Source organism: Saccopteryx leptura, chromosome 7, assembly GCF_036850995.1.
Source record: "Saccopteryx leptura isolate mSacLep1 chromosome 7, mSacLep1_pri_phased_curated, whole genome shotgun sequence".
Classification (NCBI taxonomy): Eukaryota; Metazoa; Chordata; class Mammalia; order Chiroptera; family Emballonuridae; genus Saccopteryx; species Saccopteryx leptura.
The window spans coordinates 91,232,139-91,249,202 of NC_089509.1; the positions used below are offsets into that span (position 1 = coordinate 91,232,139).

The 17,064-nt window shown below is 39.1% G+C and overlaps 1 protein-coding gene across 2 annotated transcripts in view; it reads left to right on the forward strand.

Moving 5' to 3' along the window:
• Positions 1-17,064, forward strand: part of PARD3B (par-3 family cell polarity regulator beta) — a 1,075,922-nt gene that overhangs the window by 423,206 nt on the left and 635,652 nt on the right. For both annotated transcript variants that reach the window (XM_066346722.1, XM_066346721.1), the window contains exon 3: positions 1,410-1,581. In XM_066346722.1, the coding sequence (XP_066202819.1) occupies positions 1,410-1,581 (172 nt within the window). The remainder of the gene's footprint in view (positions 1-1,409; positions 1,582-17,064) is intronic.

Consider the following 17,064-nt stretch of genomic DNA (forward strand, 5'->3'; position numbering starts at 1 on the left):
ACTTTGGGAAGATGATTAGAAAGATAGTTCCAGGGATTCTTTTTGTACTAGGATAATCTTTCATTATTAATCCGTTTAAGTCTTCTCTGAAATCAGTTCATCAAGGCTACCAATTAAAAATAGAAATTGTGTGTGCTCAATTTGAAGAATTAAAAATAATGCCTTGGGAGTAGCATTTGTTACCAGTGGTGAAAGGATTGTTGGATTTTCCAATTAAACAAGTCTCCATACTGGAAATGAGTAGTCAATTATGAAAATTATTTTTGAATAGCCAATTTGCATATCTCTAATTGTATTCATTTCTTTTGAACGATTGAATTTGGAATTTATGATGTTTTGATTGGTTACCCATATGCCTGTGTCATTAATACTATTGCCAACAAGGTTCCCCTATGAATGGGGCTTTGAGTGCTTTTCCTTAATAAATGTTTGAATCATAGGCAGGTTTGTTTTATTTAATGAATGAAAAGTAGATAGAGATTTACTAGCAGTTTTCAAATTTGCTCACGTGGATTTCACTGGATTGACAGCTGCATCCCTGAACTGCCCACTACACTCACATTTGGATTTTTCCACATCAGTGAGAAGAGGCATTCAGGGTTCCCTGATGGTGGTAGTGCTGGCCACTGGCCGCAGATGCAGTTTCAGCCAGGTTGCCCTCACTATACAGCAGTGTTTGCACAATTAATGGACTATTTTATGATACTTTGCCCTTATTTTATGAAAAATGACCGGGAAATTGACCGACATTTTTGAATTAATGACAAGAAGCATAGCTCTCATATGAAACAAAATTGAGATGAAGATGAAAATAACTAAGTTAAAAGTGCTAATGTTTATTCTCATTGAAATGGGCATTCATTGGACTTAAACCAGTCAACACAAGAGTCAGTCATGAGGGAAAAGAACAAAACTAAAGGCATGTGATAAGAATTGGTTATCTGTGTGCACAAGGTAAACACAAATTCTGTGGAAATATATATACTTTATCAATTTATTATGACTGTGTCTTAAAGGAAAGATATAAGTATGTATTTCCTAATGTCTATTGTTCCATTTCTGCATATTCAACTTTTATTTTTGGAACAACTTTTAAAAGAGATACTGAAGTCCTTTCAGGCTTCGTAGAAACGGGTGGAGGGTGAAGAGGCAGCCATTTCAAACCTTCAAGAGAGATAAGCAACATTGCTGTCTATTTCTGGAATAAACAAATAAACCATTAGTTATTGTCTGGCCATGGTGCTTTTGGACATAATACTGAATTGAGAGTTGTGGGTACAGTCTCATTCAAGTTTTAAATTTTCGGAGGCCATATTTTTCTTAAACCAAAGATCATAGCTAGCTAGATGCCGTCTCTGGGTGATCTGTGTGTCCTAACAAGTAATTAGTGTTTTTGGATTTGTTTATAGCTGATTGCTGTGTTTGATGAACAAGAACCACTCCACAAGATTGAGAGCCCCGGTGGAAACTCCGCAGGCCGGCAGAGCCCGGATGCTTTTGAGACCGAAGTGGCTGCCCAACTGGCTGCATTTAAACCAATTGGAGGGGAAATTGAAGTAACCCCTTCTGCTCTGAAATTAGGTATGTGTATTTCTTATGGTATGTTTTCTACCTGGTTTACAAGGTGATGTTTTTATATCACCTTGCTATGAGTCACTTCACCTTTGAGGCTTGTTAGTATCTTTCTTTAAAATATGTATGTATATATACATATATGGGGTTTTTTTTTCTACAGTATTATTATTTTTTTACATAGCGATTTGCAGTTGTTAAAGTCAGGCAAGAAGATGCATTTTTTTTTCTTGAATTGCCAGTGAATCTAATCTGAATGGTGTGCTCTTGAAATGTCCCAGGGAAGAGGTTGGAATGAATGCAAGTGGTGAGGTTCATCTGTAGCCTATGAGGATCACTTTAAAAAGACAGAGTCCCTGAAAACACCATTTGGAATAAACTAAGCGTGATCAAGGAATCCGGACTAGAAATAAAGTTCACTTTCTAGTTTAGCCTTCTTCTTTTTCTCCCCAAACTACATATCTCAGAGTTTGGGGAAAACATTTTGAAGTTAGTTTGTTAATTTTGCCCTGATGGTTTATTCAAACCAGAGCAATTCACCCAGTGATTTTCCTCGGAATTCTTTATCTGTTATATTTGTTTGAAGGTGTGGGTTGAAGGAGAAAATAAGCATCCTTCTCAAGTTTCAGGGAATTTACAACTGTAAGAGAAATAGCATGTCAGTTTAGGTGATACCTCTTAGAGATAAACTTAGGTCAGTTTAACAGCATGATGTGTTTGAAAACTTCAATATTTTTGTATTTAAAACAATTTTTTTATTCTTGTTGAATGTATGCCTACATTTTGAGACAGCTTGGAGCACCTATTGTAGGTTAAATCTCAAGCTAGAACAGAGGCTTTTTCCACTGTGCTTTTTAAAAGCAAAGCAATATGCTTAAAATTGTGAAAATTGTACATGGTACCAGCTTCTTGCATTTGAAATCAAATATGTCAAGTTTATTCTGTATACCACAATACTGAATATCCATATTTTACCCTCATTTTCTGGAAAGCATCTGTAGTGCCCCTTTTAGAATAACCAAGTGGAAATAGATGATCTATGGCCTTCATGCTTTTCCTCTGTCTTTGAAAACCAGCGAGTGAAGCCGTCTGCTGGAACCCAGACATCGGCAGCTTCGTGGCAGCCTCTCTTCGTCGGAAGCCAACGTTTGTAGCTTCAACAGCCTCACAGCCCTGTCATTCATTTGCATAATGATGCCTTTTTATCCATCATGCAAATGGTATGGAGGAAAATTAGGCAATAAGGGAAGACGAAAGGAGAAAGTTGCTCTTGCTTGTTTTAATATTCTATTTATAAGCAAGTACTGTGGCTTCAGGAGGCTAAATCTCGGAGTACCCGTGTGTCTGGAAGTTTATTTCTACCTTTCTCTTACGAGCATTCTCAGCGGAACAAGGTTCGTTTTTCTTCAGCTTGTTCATAGTTTCTATTGTGGAACCAGCTGAGCCGCGTAACATGGAATGCAGGGAGAAAAGGAAGCTGAGGTGTCTCTTTGCAAGGGCTTCAAGTCCCGTGTCCCCTAGTGCTGTCCATTAAAGGATGAGATCGGCCAAACTTCACCATTAGGTGATCAGTACTGCCTTCTGGTTACTTGGTCTGAAAACAAGGCATCATCTCCAGTTCCTTTTCCTTCCCACCATCTCCACTTTCTTGAGCCTTCATGCCCGTGAGCATCGCAGCAAGCCAGAACATTATCATTAATCAGGCTCTTGCAAAGGCCTCCGACTGACCTCTTGCTGTCTGGTGCTGCTTTCTCCAGTCCTGCTCCTGCCAGAGCTGCCCTTCGGAATCCCAAATCTGATTATAGAACTGTCTTGCTTAACAACTTCCAGTGGCTTCCTCTTGCGCAGAGAACCACCCCAAACTCATTAGTGAGCTGATGCAGACAGCTCCTCAGAATTAGCGAGAGGAGGAATTTGGGCAGGGATGGATGGTGACAAAAGTCACCCCTAGGTATCCTGATGGTCTTATCAGACTGAGTATGTGCTTTTCATATTTGGAACTTTAAAAGCAAAGAAAAAACCCTATATTTTTGGAGTTTCTTAGAGAACTTAAAGAAGGAAGCGACACAACTAGCTTTGGTTTCTACTCATTCTGTTTGCTTTCTTTTTGTTGCCTGCAGGGCAGGGTAGTTGTAGGTTGGGCAAGTGTCATCTCGGGATGGAGGGAGACACAGGGCAGCTGACCACATTCCCGGCTCCTCCCAGAGTTGTGCTGTCTGGTCAACCCTGAGATCTGTTTTCAGGAAGAGTGGGAGGGGTGGTTGGAAAACAGCAGCATTGTGTCCCTGAGATTCATCAATACGCTATGTACATCAGATGCCAAACGCCAAGCCCCGCCCCTTAGTCTCTGCTCTACATTCAGCTCTCCGAAGCCACTGAAACCGGTCCTACTTCTCACGGGACTCATACTCCTAGGGTGGCTTATTCTACTGGTTTTTCTTTCTTGAGACCCATTCAGGAAGATGGGAATTTAATCTTTATCAGCTCTCATGCTTAGCTTACTTAAGGAAACACAATTGAATAAATATTAGGAATCAAGACATTTTTATGATTGGGTCACATTAATTACCACTTTTTTTTACTGATATCTGGAATTAAAATATACTCAATATTCAGTATAATTTTTACATCTTTTTTAAACACAAGTTAATCATCAACAGTGTTCTGCTAAAAACCAGTGTATCTGGTAAGATGAATATTTATGCACGGAATATACATGAAGTTCACATTCACACGCTCTTCGTGATCTGGCTGCTTCCTCTCTGCACACTTGTATTCCAGCCACACTTATAAGTTACCTTAACACGCAGCCACTCTGAACCACTTACCATTCCCCCAAATTGCCACTTTTGTTTCTTTTAAACCTCTGTACCTTTATAAGTACTTGTTCCCTTTAGCTGGCTCACCCCTTTTGTCTCTTGACTGCTTGGTGAATTTATGCACCTTTTAAGCTCAACCTCAAATATAACATTGTTTTTGATGCCTTGTCCAAATCTTCAAGGTAGTACAGTAGATGTACAATCTTTATTCAACAATGAAATGTTACAAAATGCACAGTAGAAATCTTCTACTAACCTAAAAGAATTTATAGTTTTATACCATGTAAGCTAATGGGGTATATTTTTAATTTGTAAGAGGACTTTTAAATCAAGTGGGCAACCACATAATTCCAACTTCATTCATCTAAATTATTTCCTACCATTTATTTTCTAATGGATTTTCTAATGCAATGCTAAATGACTAAGTCCTGATTCAGCGCTAATTAGCAAAACATTCTAACACTTTAAGGTTCTGTTTCTAAAATTGGTTGATGCTATTCACTATGTAGCCTAGAGATTGCTAAATAATCTATTTAAAAGAAGAGACTTGGTGGAACAAACACCGGCAGAATAGCACAGAATCATATTCACACTTTAAAATGACCTAGTTCAGGAATTGTCCAAGTCGTCTTTTTAAAAAATATTTATTAACGTATTTTATTTAACCCAACATACTTGAAATACTTTAACATGTAGTCAATATAAAAAAGTAATGAGCCTGACCTGTGGTGGTGCAGTGGATAAAGCGTCAACCTGGAAATGCTGAGGTCACTGGTTCAAAACCCTGGGCTTGCCTGGTCAAGGCACATATGGGAGTTGATGCTTCCAGCTCCTCCCCCTTCTCTTTCTTTGCCTCTCTCTCCTCTGTCTCTCTCTCTCCTCTCTAAAAAATGAAAAAATAAATAAAAAATTTAAAAAAAAGTAATGAGATACTTTATCTTTTTTTGTATTGCCGTTTTTATTGAATTTATTGGGGTGACATTGATTAACAAAACTTTACAAGTTTCAAGTGTACAACTCAATAAACATCATCTGCATACTGTATTGTGAGCCCCTTGCTCAAGAAAAGTCTCTTTCTGTCCTAATTATTCCCCATTTTCCCACTTATATCCCCACCTTCTTTTTCCTCTTGCTATCACTGTACTGTTGTCTCTGTCTATGGGTCATATATATGTATGTATGTGTATATACACTCATACACATACATACATATATATCTACATTTTTTTTGCTTAATCACTTCATCTTTTTTCACCCAGCCCATAACGCCTCACTCTCTGACAGCTGTTGTACATATGATTCCATATATAAGTGAGATGATATGGTAATCTTTCTCTGTCTGGCTTATTTTACTTAACATAATATTCTCCAGGTCCATCCATGCTATCAAAAGAAGGTAAGATTTCCTTCTTATTTATAGTCAAGTAGTATTCTGTTATATAATATACCTCAGCTTTTTTTATCTACTCATCTATCGTTAGGCACTTGGGTTGTTTCCAGATCTTGGTTATTGTAAATATTGCTTCATTGAACTTAGAAGTGCATATAGTCTTTCAAATTAGTGTTTTGGGTTTCTTTGGATGTATTCCCAGAAGTGGAATCACTGGGTCAATTTTGAGAAAGAACAAAGTTGGAAATATCACACTACCAGGTATCAAACTATACTACAAGTCCATAGTAATCAAAACAATCTGGTATTGGCTTAGAAAGAGGCATAGGGATCAATTGAACAGAATAGAGAGACCGGAAATAAAGCCAGACCCTATAGAAGTTCATGTAGCCTTGTTCCTAGAGACGTCATTTAACCTTTATCTATCAGGGCCACTTCTTTCCACCCTCCACCCCACCACCCCAAAAAGTGGGACACATTTGCTATTTCATAGAAGTGAATATTCTTATCTGAGACCAACCAGGTCACTTCCTGCTGTGTCACACTTTTCTCATCTATAAAATAAGCTTTTCTTGCTCTTCTGGGGCGGGATTGTCCCAGGAGAATTTCATTAATGCCCAGCCGAGTTCGACTCCGACTCCATGCCCCTGTCAGTTTTTCTCCCATGGCCACAGCTAATTAGTAGTTTTATTTTAGGCATGTTGATAATTTTTGTCAATACTTCTTGACTGAAATTTGCTATTTCGGGTTCAAGCTTCCGTGAGAAAATACTTCTTTGGTTATAATTATTTTAGCAATTTAATTCAAACAGCCTGTCAGAATAAGAAGTAAGAAATCCTTTAAACTTGGTTGTTGCCACTCTGTGATTTATATTACCCAGATATAAAGCAGTCTGATTAAAGTTTGGAGTTGAAATGGTATTATCTTTATTCTCCTCTAGAGTGTTAAACTTTGAAGATGAGCTACTTTATATTTGAAAGTGAGTCTTGTTTTTGAGACTTGAAAGCCGAAAGGTGCCTCAGATGCTGTATTGTTTCCATGTGTGTTTCTGCTGCTTCAAAACTGAAATGGAAATTATGATTGTGTGTTTGTTATAATTATTTTCAAAACACCGAGTTCCTTGCTCTTTATTTTCAGTAGTTCTCAGAAAGTATTGTATAGCCATAGATTAGTGTTAGAAATCGTGACTGTTTTCTCCTGATTTTGGTAATTTACTGCATAAGGGAAGCATATGGGAACATTTGTCTGAATTTTTTGACGAAACCAAATCCCTTTATGGCACTGATCTTCGGGGAAAAAAATAAAGAAGGGGGAAGTTTATTCCTTTAATTAGGCTGCAGTGTGTAAGTAGCTGCTGCGCCCATAATGTGAGTTTAAGTATTGGCATCTGATCCTAGACAAACACGCTCACACCACACACATAGCAGAACTAAAGCTCAGGGCTGGGCTGGGCTTCTGCCGGAGCCTTTGAATTCCAACTACAAAGCGCCCAAGCATGTGAAGGCTCCTTGTTGCTGGAAGCTCTCTGCTGTGTGCCGTGAATCTCAGAGCTGAAATTACCAAGGAACTGAGGTCATTTGCTTGGATGAATCCATAAGTCATAATTTGGTCAGTGAGTTTCATCCTATTTGTTTCCTGTTGCGGCTGATTATTCAAAGTTAACAGCTAGCTATAGCATAGCTTTTCTTTCTTTTCTTTTTTCTTCACCAGGAGCCTGGCATTTTTCCCCCGTGAAGGCTTAGATGAATGATGTTGTAATTAGCTATGGTAACCTTCCCAGGCTATCATCAATCAGTCATAGCCACATAGTCAACAAAGTGTGCGCGAGCTTTCTGCTACGACGGTAACTAAAGCAAGACTAAGGGAGCCCCGGTAAAGCAGGACTGAGGGCGTCCCAGCATCACCAACCCATTTCTGGCACCATTCTTCTTTTGCTATTGTGGCATTGGGTTTTATTTTACTTTCTTGTCAGAGTAGGCAAAATGTTGCTTTGGTGTTTGGGGGGGGGGATTGCCGATGGAGGATCATATTATACATTAAATATTTAACAAATTTTTAATACTCTGGAAAAGGGCCCGAAGGTACTTGGTTAAATGAAAGAATAAAATCAATACCTAAAGACAAGCAACTCCTAAAAAATATTAAAATTTCCACACAGGAGTGGTTTTTGTTTGTGTCAGCTAGGTACAAATGTGAATGATCATTCGAATACGAACATTTCAATATACCCGGCGTGCCGCCTCTGAGTGCTTATAGACCGACGGTGGATGTGCGCACACTTCATCGACGGGCAGTCACTTCATAACATTTTGTCAAAATAAGATGAGTTGAGCTTGAAAATATTTTATATTCTTATGAATGTCTTTAGTGTGAGATATCACTATTAAATTACAAAATGTTAAGCAAGAAAAAATTTCAAAATGTTCATCATCTTAACAATACTACATTTTCAGTTTTCTATCCAGTTTTTCTTTGTATTTTAGTCTTCATTCAGTTTTCTTCTCTGCTACCTCCTTTATTTCTCCTTTCGTCTCTTTAATTTTGTGTACTTCTATCTAATGGCTAAATGTAGTAACGAAATTGTTACTAGGTTGATTACACTCGGACAAAAAATATTGAAGGGAATTTGTCATTTACCCAAAACTAAAATAGCATATTTAAACCAAGCATCGATTCTTTTTCTTTTCCAGCTGTATTTTCTAAGTTGATTATACGATCTCAGAACAAGCAAACAAACAAACAAACAAAAGCAGCGAGTTCACCATCTCCCTGTTGGCCCCTTGCCCGTGCAGAACTCACACTGAGACAGTCTGCAATCCTCTCACAAACAAGCGGAACGAAAGGTCACCTTCCTGCTGCTCGCTTGGTATTAGACCCCTGGGTTTTCAAGCCTCTTCTGCAGATTACTTTAAATAGTAGGTCCAGTGAAGCCATGTTTGCAGATGTCTAGTCCCTGAGTAGTGAAAATATTTCAGCCACACTGTCATATTCAGCTCTTTGTAGGTACCTGGACCACTGATGGAATGATTTGCAGTTTGTCCTTTTAATAAAAGACTTCGCCACACACATACACACACACCCCATAGTCACTTCTTCCATTTCCCACCTACCATTACAAACCTCATCTTTCTTTCTTGTAACTAGTCCCAACTTCTCTGTCCTTCTGTTCTGGGTAGCCTGAGACAGCCAAACAGGACCAAATAGGATAACCCTTCATCCTCCATAGATAACTGCTGCTTTCCAGAGCCTGCTAGGTTTCACGTGTCTATTACAAATGCTTTCAAAGTACTTACCTGTCTTAAACCCTTTTTAATGACATCACTCAGATGTTTATACACATAAAGTTGTGTGGCCATAAAATAGATTACCTTTCTCATAAATTGCTAATTACACCTAAACAGATTATTTATAATAACTATGCTGATTTTCTTTTGCAGTTTGAAGTTCAAGAATCTTGTTAATAATTCAATGTATGGCAAAGCCTTTCTTCCTTTTTCTTTTCTTTTTTTTTGCACTAACAACTTAAATACAAGGTTTTAGCCTTTGGGATTCTTTCTGTGTGTGTGCGTGTGTGTCTGTGTGTATGTGGTTTTTTTTTTTTTTTCTTTCTGCCCAGATGGGCAGGGGGAAAAAAATCCACTAATTTAATTATTTACAGAAGATCCATCTTAAGGACAAGTCACTCAGAGTTGGACACGCTTTTATGACTGGCTCAGGGTTTTCTCATTTGCTTTATCTGATAAAGCCATATGATAAATTATGCCTCAGTATATGCACATTTGGTTATTTCCTTGCTCTATACCCAGTTTGAAATTTTACTAAGATCCTGATTCGGCCCAATGAAAGTAAGAAATACTGAAACAGCTTGATCTGTTCATTCTCACATTCCGAGGTGATAAGGAAAGGTGACAGTCTTTGCTAGCAATTGCCATAAGAAAAGCTATCTCTCTTGTGTTTGCCCTTCGTTAATGTTTACCAGATAAAAGGAGACAACCTCCCAGATATCACCACCACACCCTGTCAGTTTATCATTGAAACAATGCATCCATCATATGGTGCACAGAAAATGGTTCTTGCTCAGTTTATTCGTGGACTTAATAAGAAAAATCTTGATAGCTATCAGAAAATACAGGTAACCCTCTAAAAATACCAAAAAAAAAAAAATCTGATTATCCTTCAGTATAAAAATGAGTCTCTGTTAAACGCCTCAAACTCCTTTACATATGGAAGAAATTTGGGGCTTTGTGTTTTTTTTTCCTGTGTGTAAAATTAAAGGAAATGATGTGGTACATCTTGCTTATTTTCTTTTTGTTTATGTGGAAAACTTGGCTATGATTACTTAAAGCATGTATGTAGAAGATGGCATGACCAAGGAAAATAAATGAGGAGGCTTTTTGCCTTACCACAACCTCTTTAAAATCATAACACTTGTATTTGGTGTTTTAAGATAATCTGGACAAAAAGAAGCCATTACTTCAGTGTCCATATTTCTTGAAATTATTAGTGAGAATGGTGTTCTGTATCCTTTCTCCCTATTTGTTCTGAAAAATGGCATGGATAGCAGCAAGCTGAATGGCTTTGTGTCATCTGGTTCTAAATAATGGTGATGATCAATTAAACTCTTCTTGTGTTTTTAAAACAAATAGACTTTCTACCCTAGGGATCTAAAATCATGAAGCAAAGTTCTTATTTTAGTCACAGTTCAGGAATAATGCCCTTTGACCTCAGGACTTCAGTTTGGTGTTACAGTTAACTGCCACTATAGCAAAACTCGGCATTTGTACAACTAACGTCTGCTCTGTTTCGATGATTAAGCTTAAGAGTGTAGCTATGGAAATCAGTATATCTGATGTCAGTGCTAGAGAAGATGGTGGCGTGCTTGTCACTGACTTTAGTTAATCAATAATCGTTTATTGCTGGCCCAATAGATGAAAAGTATTATGCGAGGCTCCCAGAGGAATATAAAATATCACAAGTCATGAACTCATTTCCAAGCAGCTTGCAATCTAGTTGACTTAAAATAAATTGCTGAGTGAGTCTCTTAACTTGGTTAGGTTTCCATTTCTACAGTTTACAACTGTTGTTATAATAATACAGAGCATACAATTACAAAACCTGAGGACAGTAAAAGATCTTACGTCGTAAGTAAATTTAGATGTACATAAAAGCTTTATGTGTTTTCTATTAGTCATGTGCAGTGTCTCTTCACAGCTTTGTTAATTATCTTTTAGTTGAGGCTTTGGTTGATGAAGAAGTTCATGGAAATGGTAAAACTTCAGGTTTATGGACTATCTGTGATTCTACAGTTTTCGTTGACTCTATTTTGGGCTGTGTGGGTTTTGCGTCCTAGTAGGTGACAAGAAATAACTAAATTTGAAGTTTTTCCACTACCACTAACAATGTCCTTGCTGCCCAAGATGGGTCTCCAAGAACCTAATGAGTTGATGGGTGAATATTTCTCTGGCCATTCATTTTTTAATTTTCTCTTTGAAGATTTTCCAGTCAAATGTCCTTTTAATTATAGGTAGTAAGTTGGAAATAGAACTTCTCCCCTGGTCAGTTCAGCAAACACACTGTTCAAAAGAATTAGTAGTGCTCTAAGCAGGAAGTGGATGTTAATGACCCACTCCTCATTTCTTTTTCACTGAGTACAACTTGTATTACAGATTAGACTCTTAAGGGTGATCTTTTCTTCTCTGAATCTATAGGCTATCCCTCAGCCTAATTTATTTACATGATACATAAAACTTAAGAAAGTTCTATTTTCAGTCCCTCTATTTTTCTGACTCAAAACACCATTCTTCAGTTGAGTGCCCAAGTGTCTGTACATGATTATCATGTAAGTCAGGTTGCGAACCTATGGCTCACGAGCCAAATATGGCTCTTTTGATGGCTGCATCTAGCTCACAGACAAATCTTTACTAAAAAAATAATAACTTTAAAAATATAAAACATTCTCATGTATTACAATCCATTCATTTCCTACTGCTCATTTTCATGGTTGCGGGTGGCTGGAGCCAATCACAGATGTCCTCCGGGGCAACACCAAATTTTTATTGGATAATGAGTAACGTACACGGGCCATTGTGAGGTCAGGAAGTAAACTTCCCTCCTTCTAATCAAATAGTCAGCTAGCTAATTGCAGAAACCCTTTTGACAAAGAAGATGGCTAAAAGAAAAAAGATGAGGAGTATCATACTTTTCAGCAGGAATGGACAGAGGAATTCGCCTTTGTGGAGAGAGCAGGTTTTACAGTGTGTCTAATATACAATGATAAAATTGCATTGATGAAATTGTCAAATATAAAGCGGCACTTTGCCTGACCTGTGGTGGCGCAGTGGATAAAGCGTCGACCTGGAAATGCTGAGGTCGCCGGTTCGAAACCCTGGGCTTGCCTGGTCAAGGCACATATGGGAGTTGATGCTTCCGGCTCCTCCCCCCTTCTCTCTCTCTGTCTCTCCTTTCTCTCTGTCTCTCCCTCTTCTGTCTAAAATGAATAAATAAAAAATAAAGAAAAAATTATAAAAAAAAAAATAGAAAAAACTTAAAAAAAAAAAAAAGCGGCACTTTGACACACACCATACTACATTTGCATCGAAATATCCAGCGGGGGACAGCAGGAAGAAAGCATGTCAAGAGCTACTGTGCAGAGTGCAACCTAGTCAGCAGCAACTCCGTTTTTGACCCCAACAAGGTGACTGGAATCCGGCTACCTTTGCTGGTGCTTTAGCAATTGTGAGAAACGGAAAGCCATTCACAGATGGGGAGTATGCCAAAACATTCATGCTTGATGTTGCCAATGAACTTTTTGACAACTTTTCGGATAAAGACAAGATAATCAAATGAATAAAAGACATGCCTCTGTCGGCAAGAACTGTTCATGATTGTACCATCATGATGGCAAATCAAATTGAGGCAACACAAGTGAAGGACATAAATGCAGCACCATTCTTTTCTCTCACTTTGGATGAGTCAACAGACGTAAGCCATTTGTCCCAGTTCAGCGTGATTGCAAGGTATGCTGTCAGTGACACACTATGTGAGGTGACACACATGTTTTGCCTATGAAAGAGACAACAAGAGGGGAGGATTTATTCAAGTCTTTCACTGAGTTCACTAAAGAAAAATATCTACCAATGAATAAACTTATTTTGTGTGTACTGATAGTGCTCCATGCATGGTGGGAAAACACAGAGGATTCATAGCGCTTCTTCATGAACATGAAAAGAGACCTATCCTAAGTTTTCACTGCATCCTACATCAGGAGGCGCTTTGTGCTCAGATGTGTGGCAAGCAGCTTGGTGAGGTGATGTCGCTGGTCATTCAGGAGATCAACTTTATTGTTGCCCAAGCTTTAAATGCTCGCCAGTTTAAAACACTGCTGGATGAAGTTGGGAATAATTTTCCTGGTCTGCTTCTGCACAGCAATGTGCATTGGTTGTCAAGAGGGAAGGTGCTCAGCCGTTTCGCAGCTTGTCTGAGCGAAATCCAGACTTTTCTTGAAATGAAAAACATCGAGCAGGCCGTGGCCGCTTGGCTCAGTGGTAGAGCATTGGCCTGGCGTGCAGGAGTCCCAGGTTCAATTCCCGGCCAGGGCACACAGGAGAGGCACCCATCTGCTTCTCCAACCCTCCCCCTCTCCTTCCTCTCTGTCTCTCTCTTCCCCTCCCGCAGCCAAGCCTCCATTGGAGCAAAGTTTGCCCGGGTGCTGAGGATGGCTCTGTGGCCTCTGCCTCAGGCGCTAGAATGGCTCTGATTGCGGCAGAGCGATGCCCCAAGATGGGCAGAGCATTGCCCCCTGGTGGGCGTGCCAGGTGGATCCCGGTTGGGCGCATGTGGGAGTCTGTCTGACTGCCTCCCCGTTTCCAGCTTTGGAAAAATACAAAAAAAAAAAAAAAGAAGAAAAAAGAAAAACATCGAGCATCCTGAGTTGGCTAACACTGAGTGGCTCCTGAAGTTCTATCTCGTGGACATGACTGAACATCTGAACCAGCTCAATGTGAAAATGCAAGGTGTTGGAAATACAGTCTTATCCCTTGAACAAGCAGTGTTTGCATTTGAAAACAAGCTGAAACTCTTCATTGCCGACATTGAAACAGGTCATTTACTACACTTTGAAAAACTGGGAGAGTTTAAAGATGTATGCACAGCAAGTGACCCTGCTCAACATCTTGATTTCCAGCAGCTAGTGGGCTTCACATCTAATCTCCTGCAGTCATTCATAGCGTGCTTTGGAAAATTTCGTGAGCACATTCATCTTTTTAAGTTCATCACCCATCCACACGAGTGTGCAGTAAACAGCGCCGACCTGAGTTACATCCCCGGTGTCTCCGTCAGAGATTTTGAGCTATAAGCTGTTGACCTGAAGGCCTCAGACATGTGGGTGAATAAGTTCAAGTCACTGAATGAGGATTTGGAAAGACTTACACGACAGCAAGCAGAGTTGGTGAGCAAACACAAGTGGGGAGAAATGAAAAAACTTCAACCCGTGGACCAGCTGATTGTCAAAATTTGCAATGCGCTTCCAGTTACATATGACACTTTGCAGCATGTGAGTATTCCTATACTGACAATGTTTGGCTCTACATATGCATGTGAGCAGTCTTTCTCACATATAAAGAACACTAAGACCAACCTATGATCACATTTAACGGATGGAAGTTTCAACACCTGCATGAAGCTTAACCTCACCACGTATCAACCAGACTACAATGCCATTAGCAAAACCATGCAGCACCAGAAGTCACATTAATGGTAAGAATTACTTTATTCATCATTGGTTAGCAACAGCATAACAACATGATTAAAAAGAATTCAGAGACTTATTGTACTTTAAAAGTGTTGGTCTTACATAAAATGTACACATTTACTTGTATTTATTTAGTGTTAAACATATTGTATGTCTCTCATGGAATTACATTTTAAAATATGTGGTGCTCATGGCTCTCTCAGCCAAAAAGTTTCCCTGTAAGTGAATTTCTCTACATTGTGGACTGTATTGACAAGGAGCATCTTGACCATCTCACAAGATTTCCTCAGAGAAGTCTGGAGAATGAGTTTTCTGTTTTTTCTCCTTTTCAGACTAGTCAGCACCTTCTTCAAAAACTCAAAAATTAATTTTCTTTTAAAAACTTCCTAGATTACCTTATTGCCTTACTTTTAAAATAATGTTTGTCATTTGTTTTGTGGTTGTCATATACTTGATATGATTATATTTTGTCTTACAAGGTGAAAAGTTATAAGAGGTTAGGCAAAATTCTTGTCTATAATTCCTATTTCCTTAAAAATTGGTTCTTTTCTCAGTGCCTAAAATATAACCTGAATATATTTGACTTCATCTCTTCACTACGATCTTAGTTGAGCAAGTAGGTAATGCATTATTTCCAAAAAAAATGAGTTGGAGAAGGGTACAGATTATATATAACATTTACATTACAGCAGTATAGTATAAAAATTATGAGCATAAGCCACGGAGTAAGACTGCATAAATCACATATGGTTCTACCCTTTATAAGTTGAGTGATTTTATGCAATTTATTTATCCTCCCTCTGTCTCAATTTTCTCATCTACAAAATGGCTAGTATTTGTAGTAATGGGCTAATAGAGGGTGAGAATCAAAAGCATTCATATATATGTAGATATAAAACACTTAAAGTAGTGCTGCCAGGCCCTGGCCGGTTGGCTCAGCAGTGGAACGTCAGCCTGGCATGCGGGAGTCCTGGGTTCGATTCCCGGCCAGGGCACACAAGAGAGGCGCCCATCTGCTTCTCCACCCCTCCCCCTCTCCTTCTTCTCTGTCTCTCTCTTCCCCTCCCACAGCTGAGGCTCCATTGAAGCAAAAGATGGCCCGGGCTCTGGGGATGACTCCGTGGCATCTGCCCCGGGAGCTAGATTGGCTGTGGTCGCAACAGAGCAACGCCCCGAATGGGCAGAGCATCGCCCCCTGGTGGATGTGCCGGGTGGATCCCGGTCGAGCTCATGTGGGAGTCTGTCTGACTGCCTCCCCATTTCCAGCTTCGGATAAATGGAAAAAAAAAAAAAAGTAGTGCTGCCAAACATGGAAAATGACTGCTATTTACTATTATTATTTTCACCATTATATTTATTATTGGAGAAAATTATAAAATCTCCTTGTGTTTTTTTAATTGATATTTTGATGTGGTCTTTTGTCCTCCCATTTTCCCATTTTCAACTCTTCACCAGAAATACCATATTCTCTCTTTTTCATCATGGAGATTCTTTTCATAATGTTTCATAGTGGAGATTCTGGTCATCTCGTGGCTTCCTGTAAGCCAAAACAATGAGTTTGTTCTTCCTCTCTTCAGACTTACAAGATAAATGGTAAAACTGTTTATTGAAGCCAAAACAATTTTCAAGGACATTAATCAAAATAGTATAATTGCTGCAGTGTTTTCAAATTATACCTTTGTGCTTATTTCTAGAGATTTTAGAAGGGTAATTGCTTTGATGCTTTTTATCTCTACTTAACTCAAGTATTTACTTTCATGCCCTCATCCTGATTCAGCATATTGTTCATAAGAATATTCTTTTATAACTGATAAATGCATGCTGTTCATGTCTGACAATACTTGACACAAGGGAATAACAATTTATTTTTAATGTTGTTCCACTCACCCAGCTGACCTAGAATTCCATATCAGTCAGGGTGCCGACAGGAAACAGATGGCATGCACAAAGGTGTAATTGAAGGAAATTTTAGAACAGGGTTATTTATGAAAGAGAGGCACTCATGTTCTAAAAAGATTGGAGAATTCTTACCAGCCCAGGCCCGAAAAGGGGAAGGGGAGAAAATTCATCCCAATCTGGTGACGGCTGTGGATGTGGGAGGAAGGTCCTTGGAGGACCAGACCCTGCAACCTAATGTTGTCCTTTTAAAGATGGAAGGCAGAGATGGAGACAGCAGGGATACACTCCCCAATATCCCTCTCTTCCTACCTGCTCATCTCCTGCTGGTTCTCTCTCATGGCCAAACCCTCCAGCAGCCAGAGGGAGCCTGGCTGTGGGATCCTCCGAGTACTGGAGGGAAGTCAGCCTCTGGGGGCCAGAGCTGGGCTTAGAGAACTGGGGAGTGGCTCTGTGTAGCAGTATGGACATCAGCCACCACAAATACCAAGTCTGTGTGTCCCTTAGATGACTTTGAATTTTTTTTAAATAAGGAACTGCTAGGGATCAATAATGCTTTATAGTTAGCAAACTGTTGATTATATATTTGGCATGGAACTTACCTATTGAAATATAGAAATCATTAAAATATACTTTTT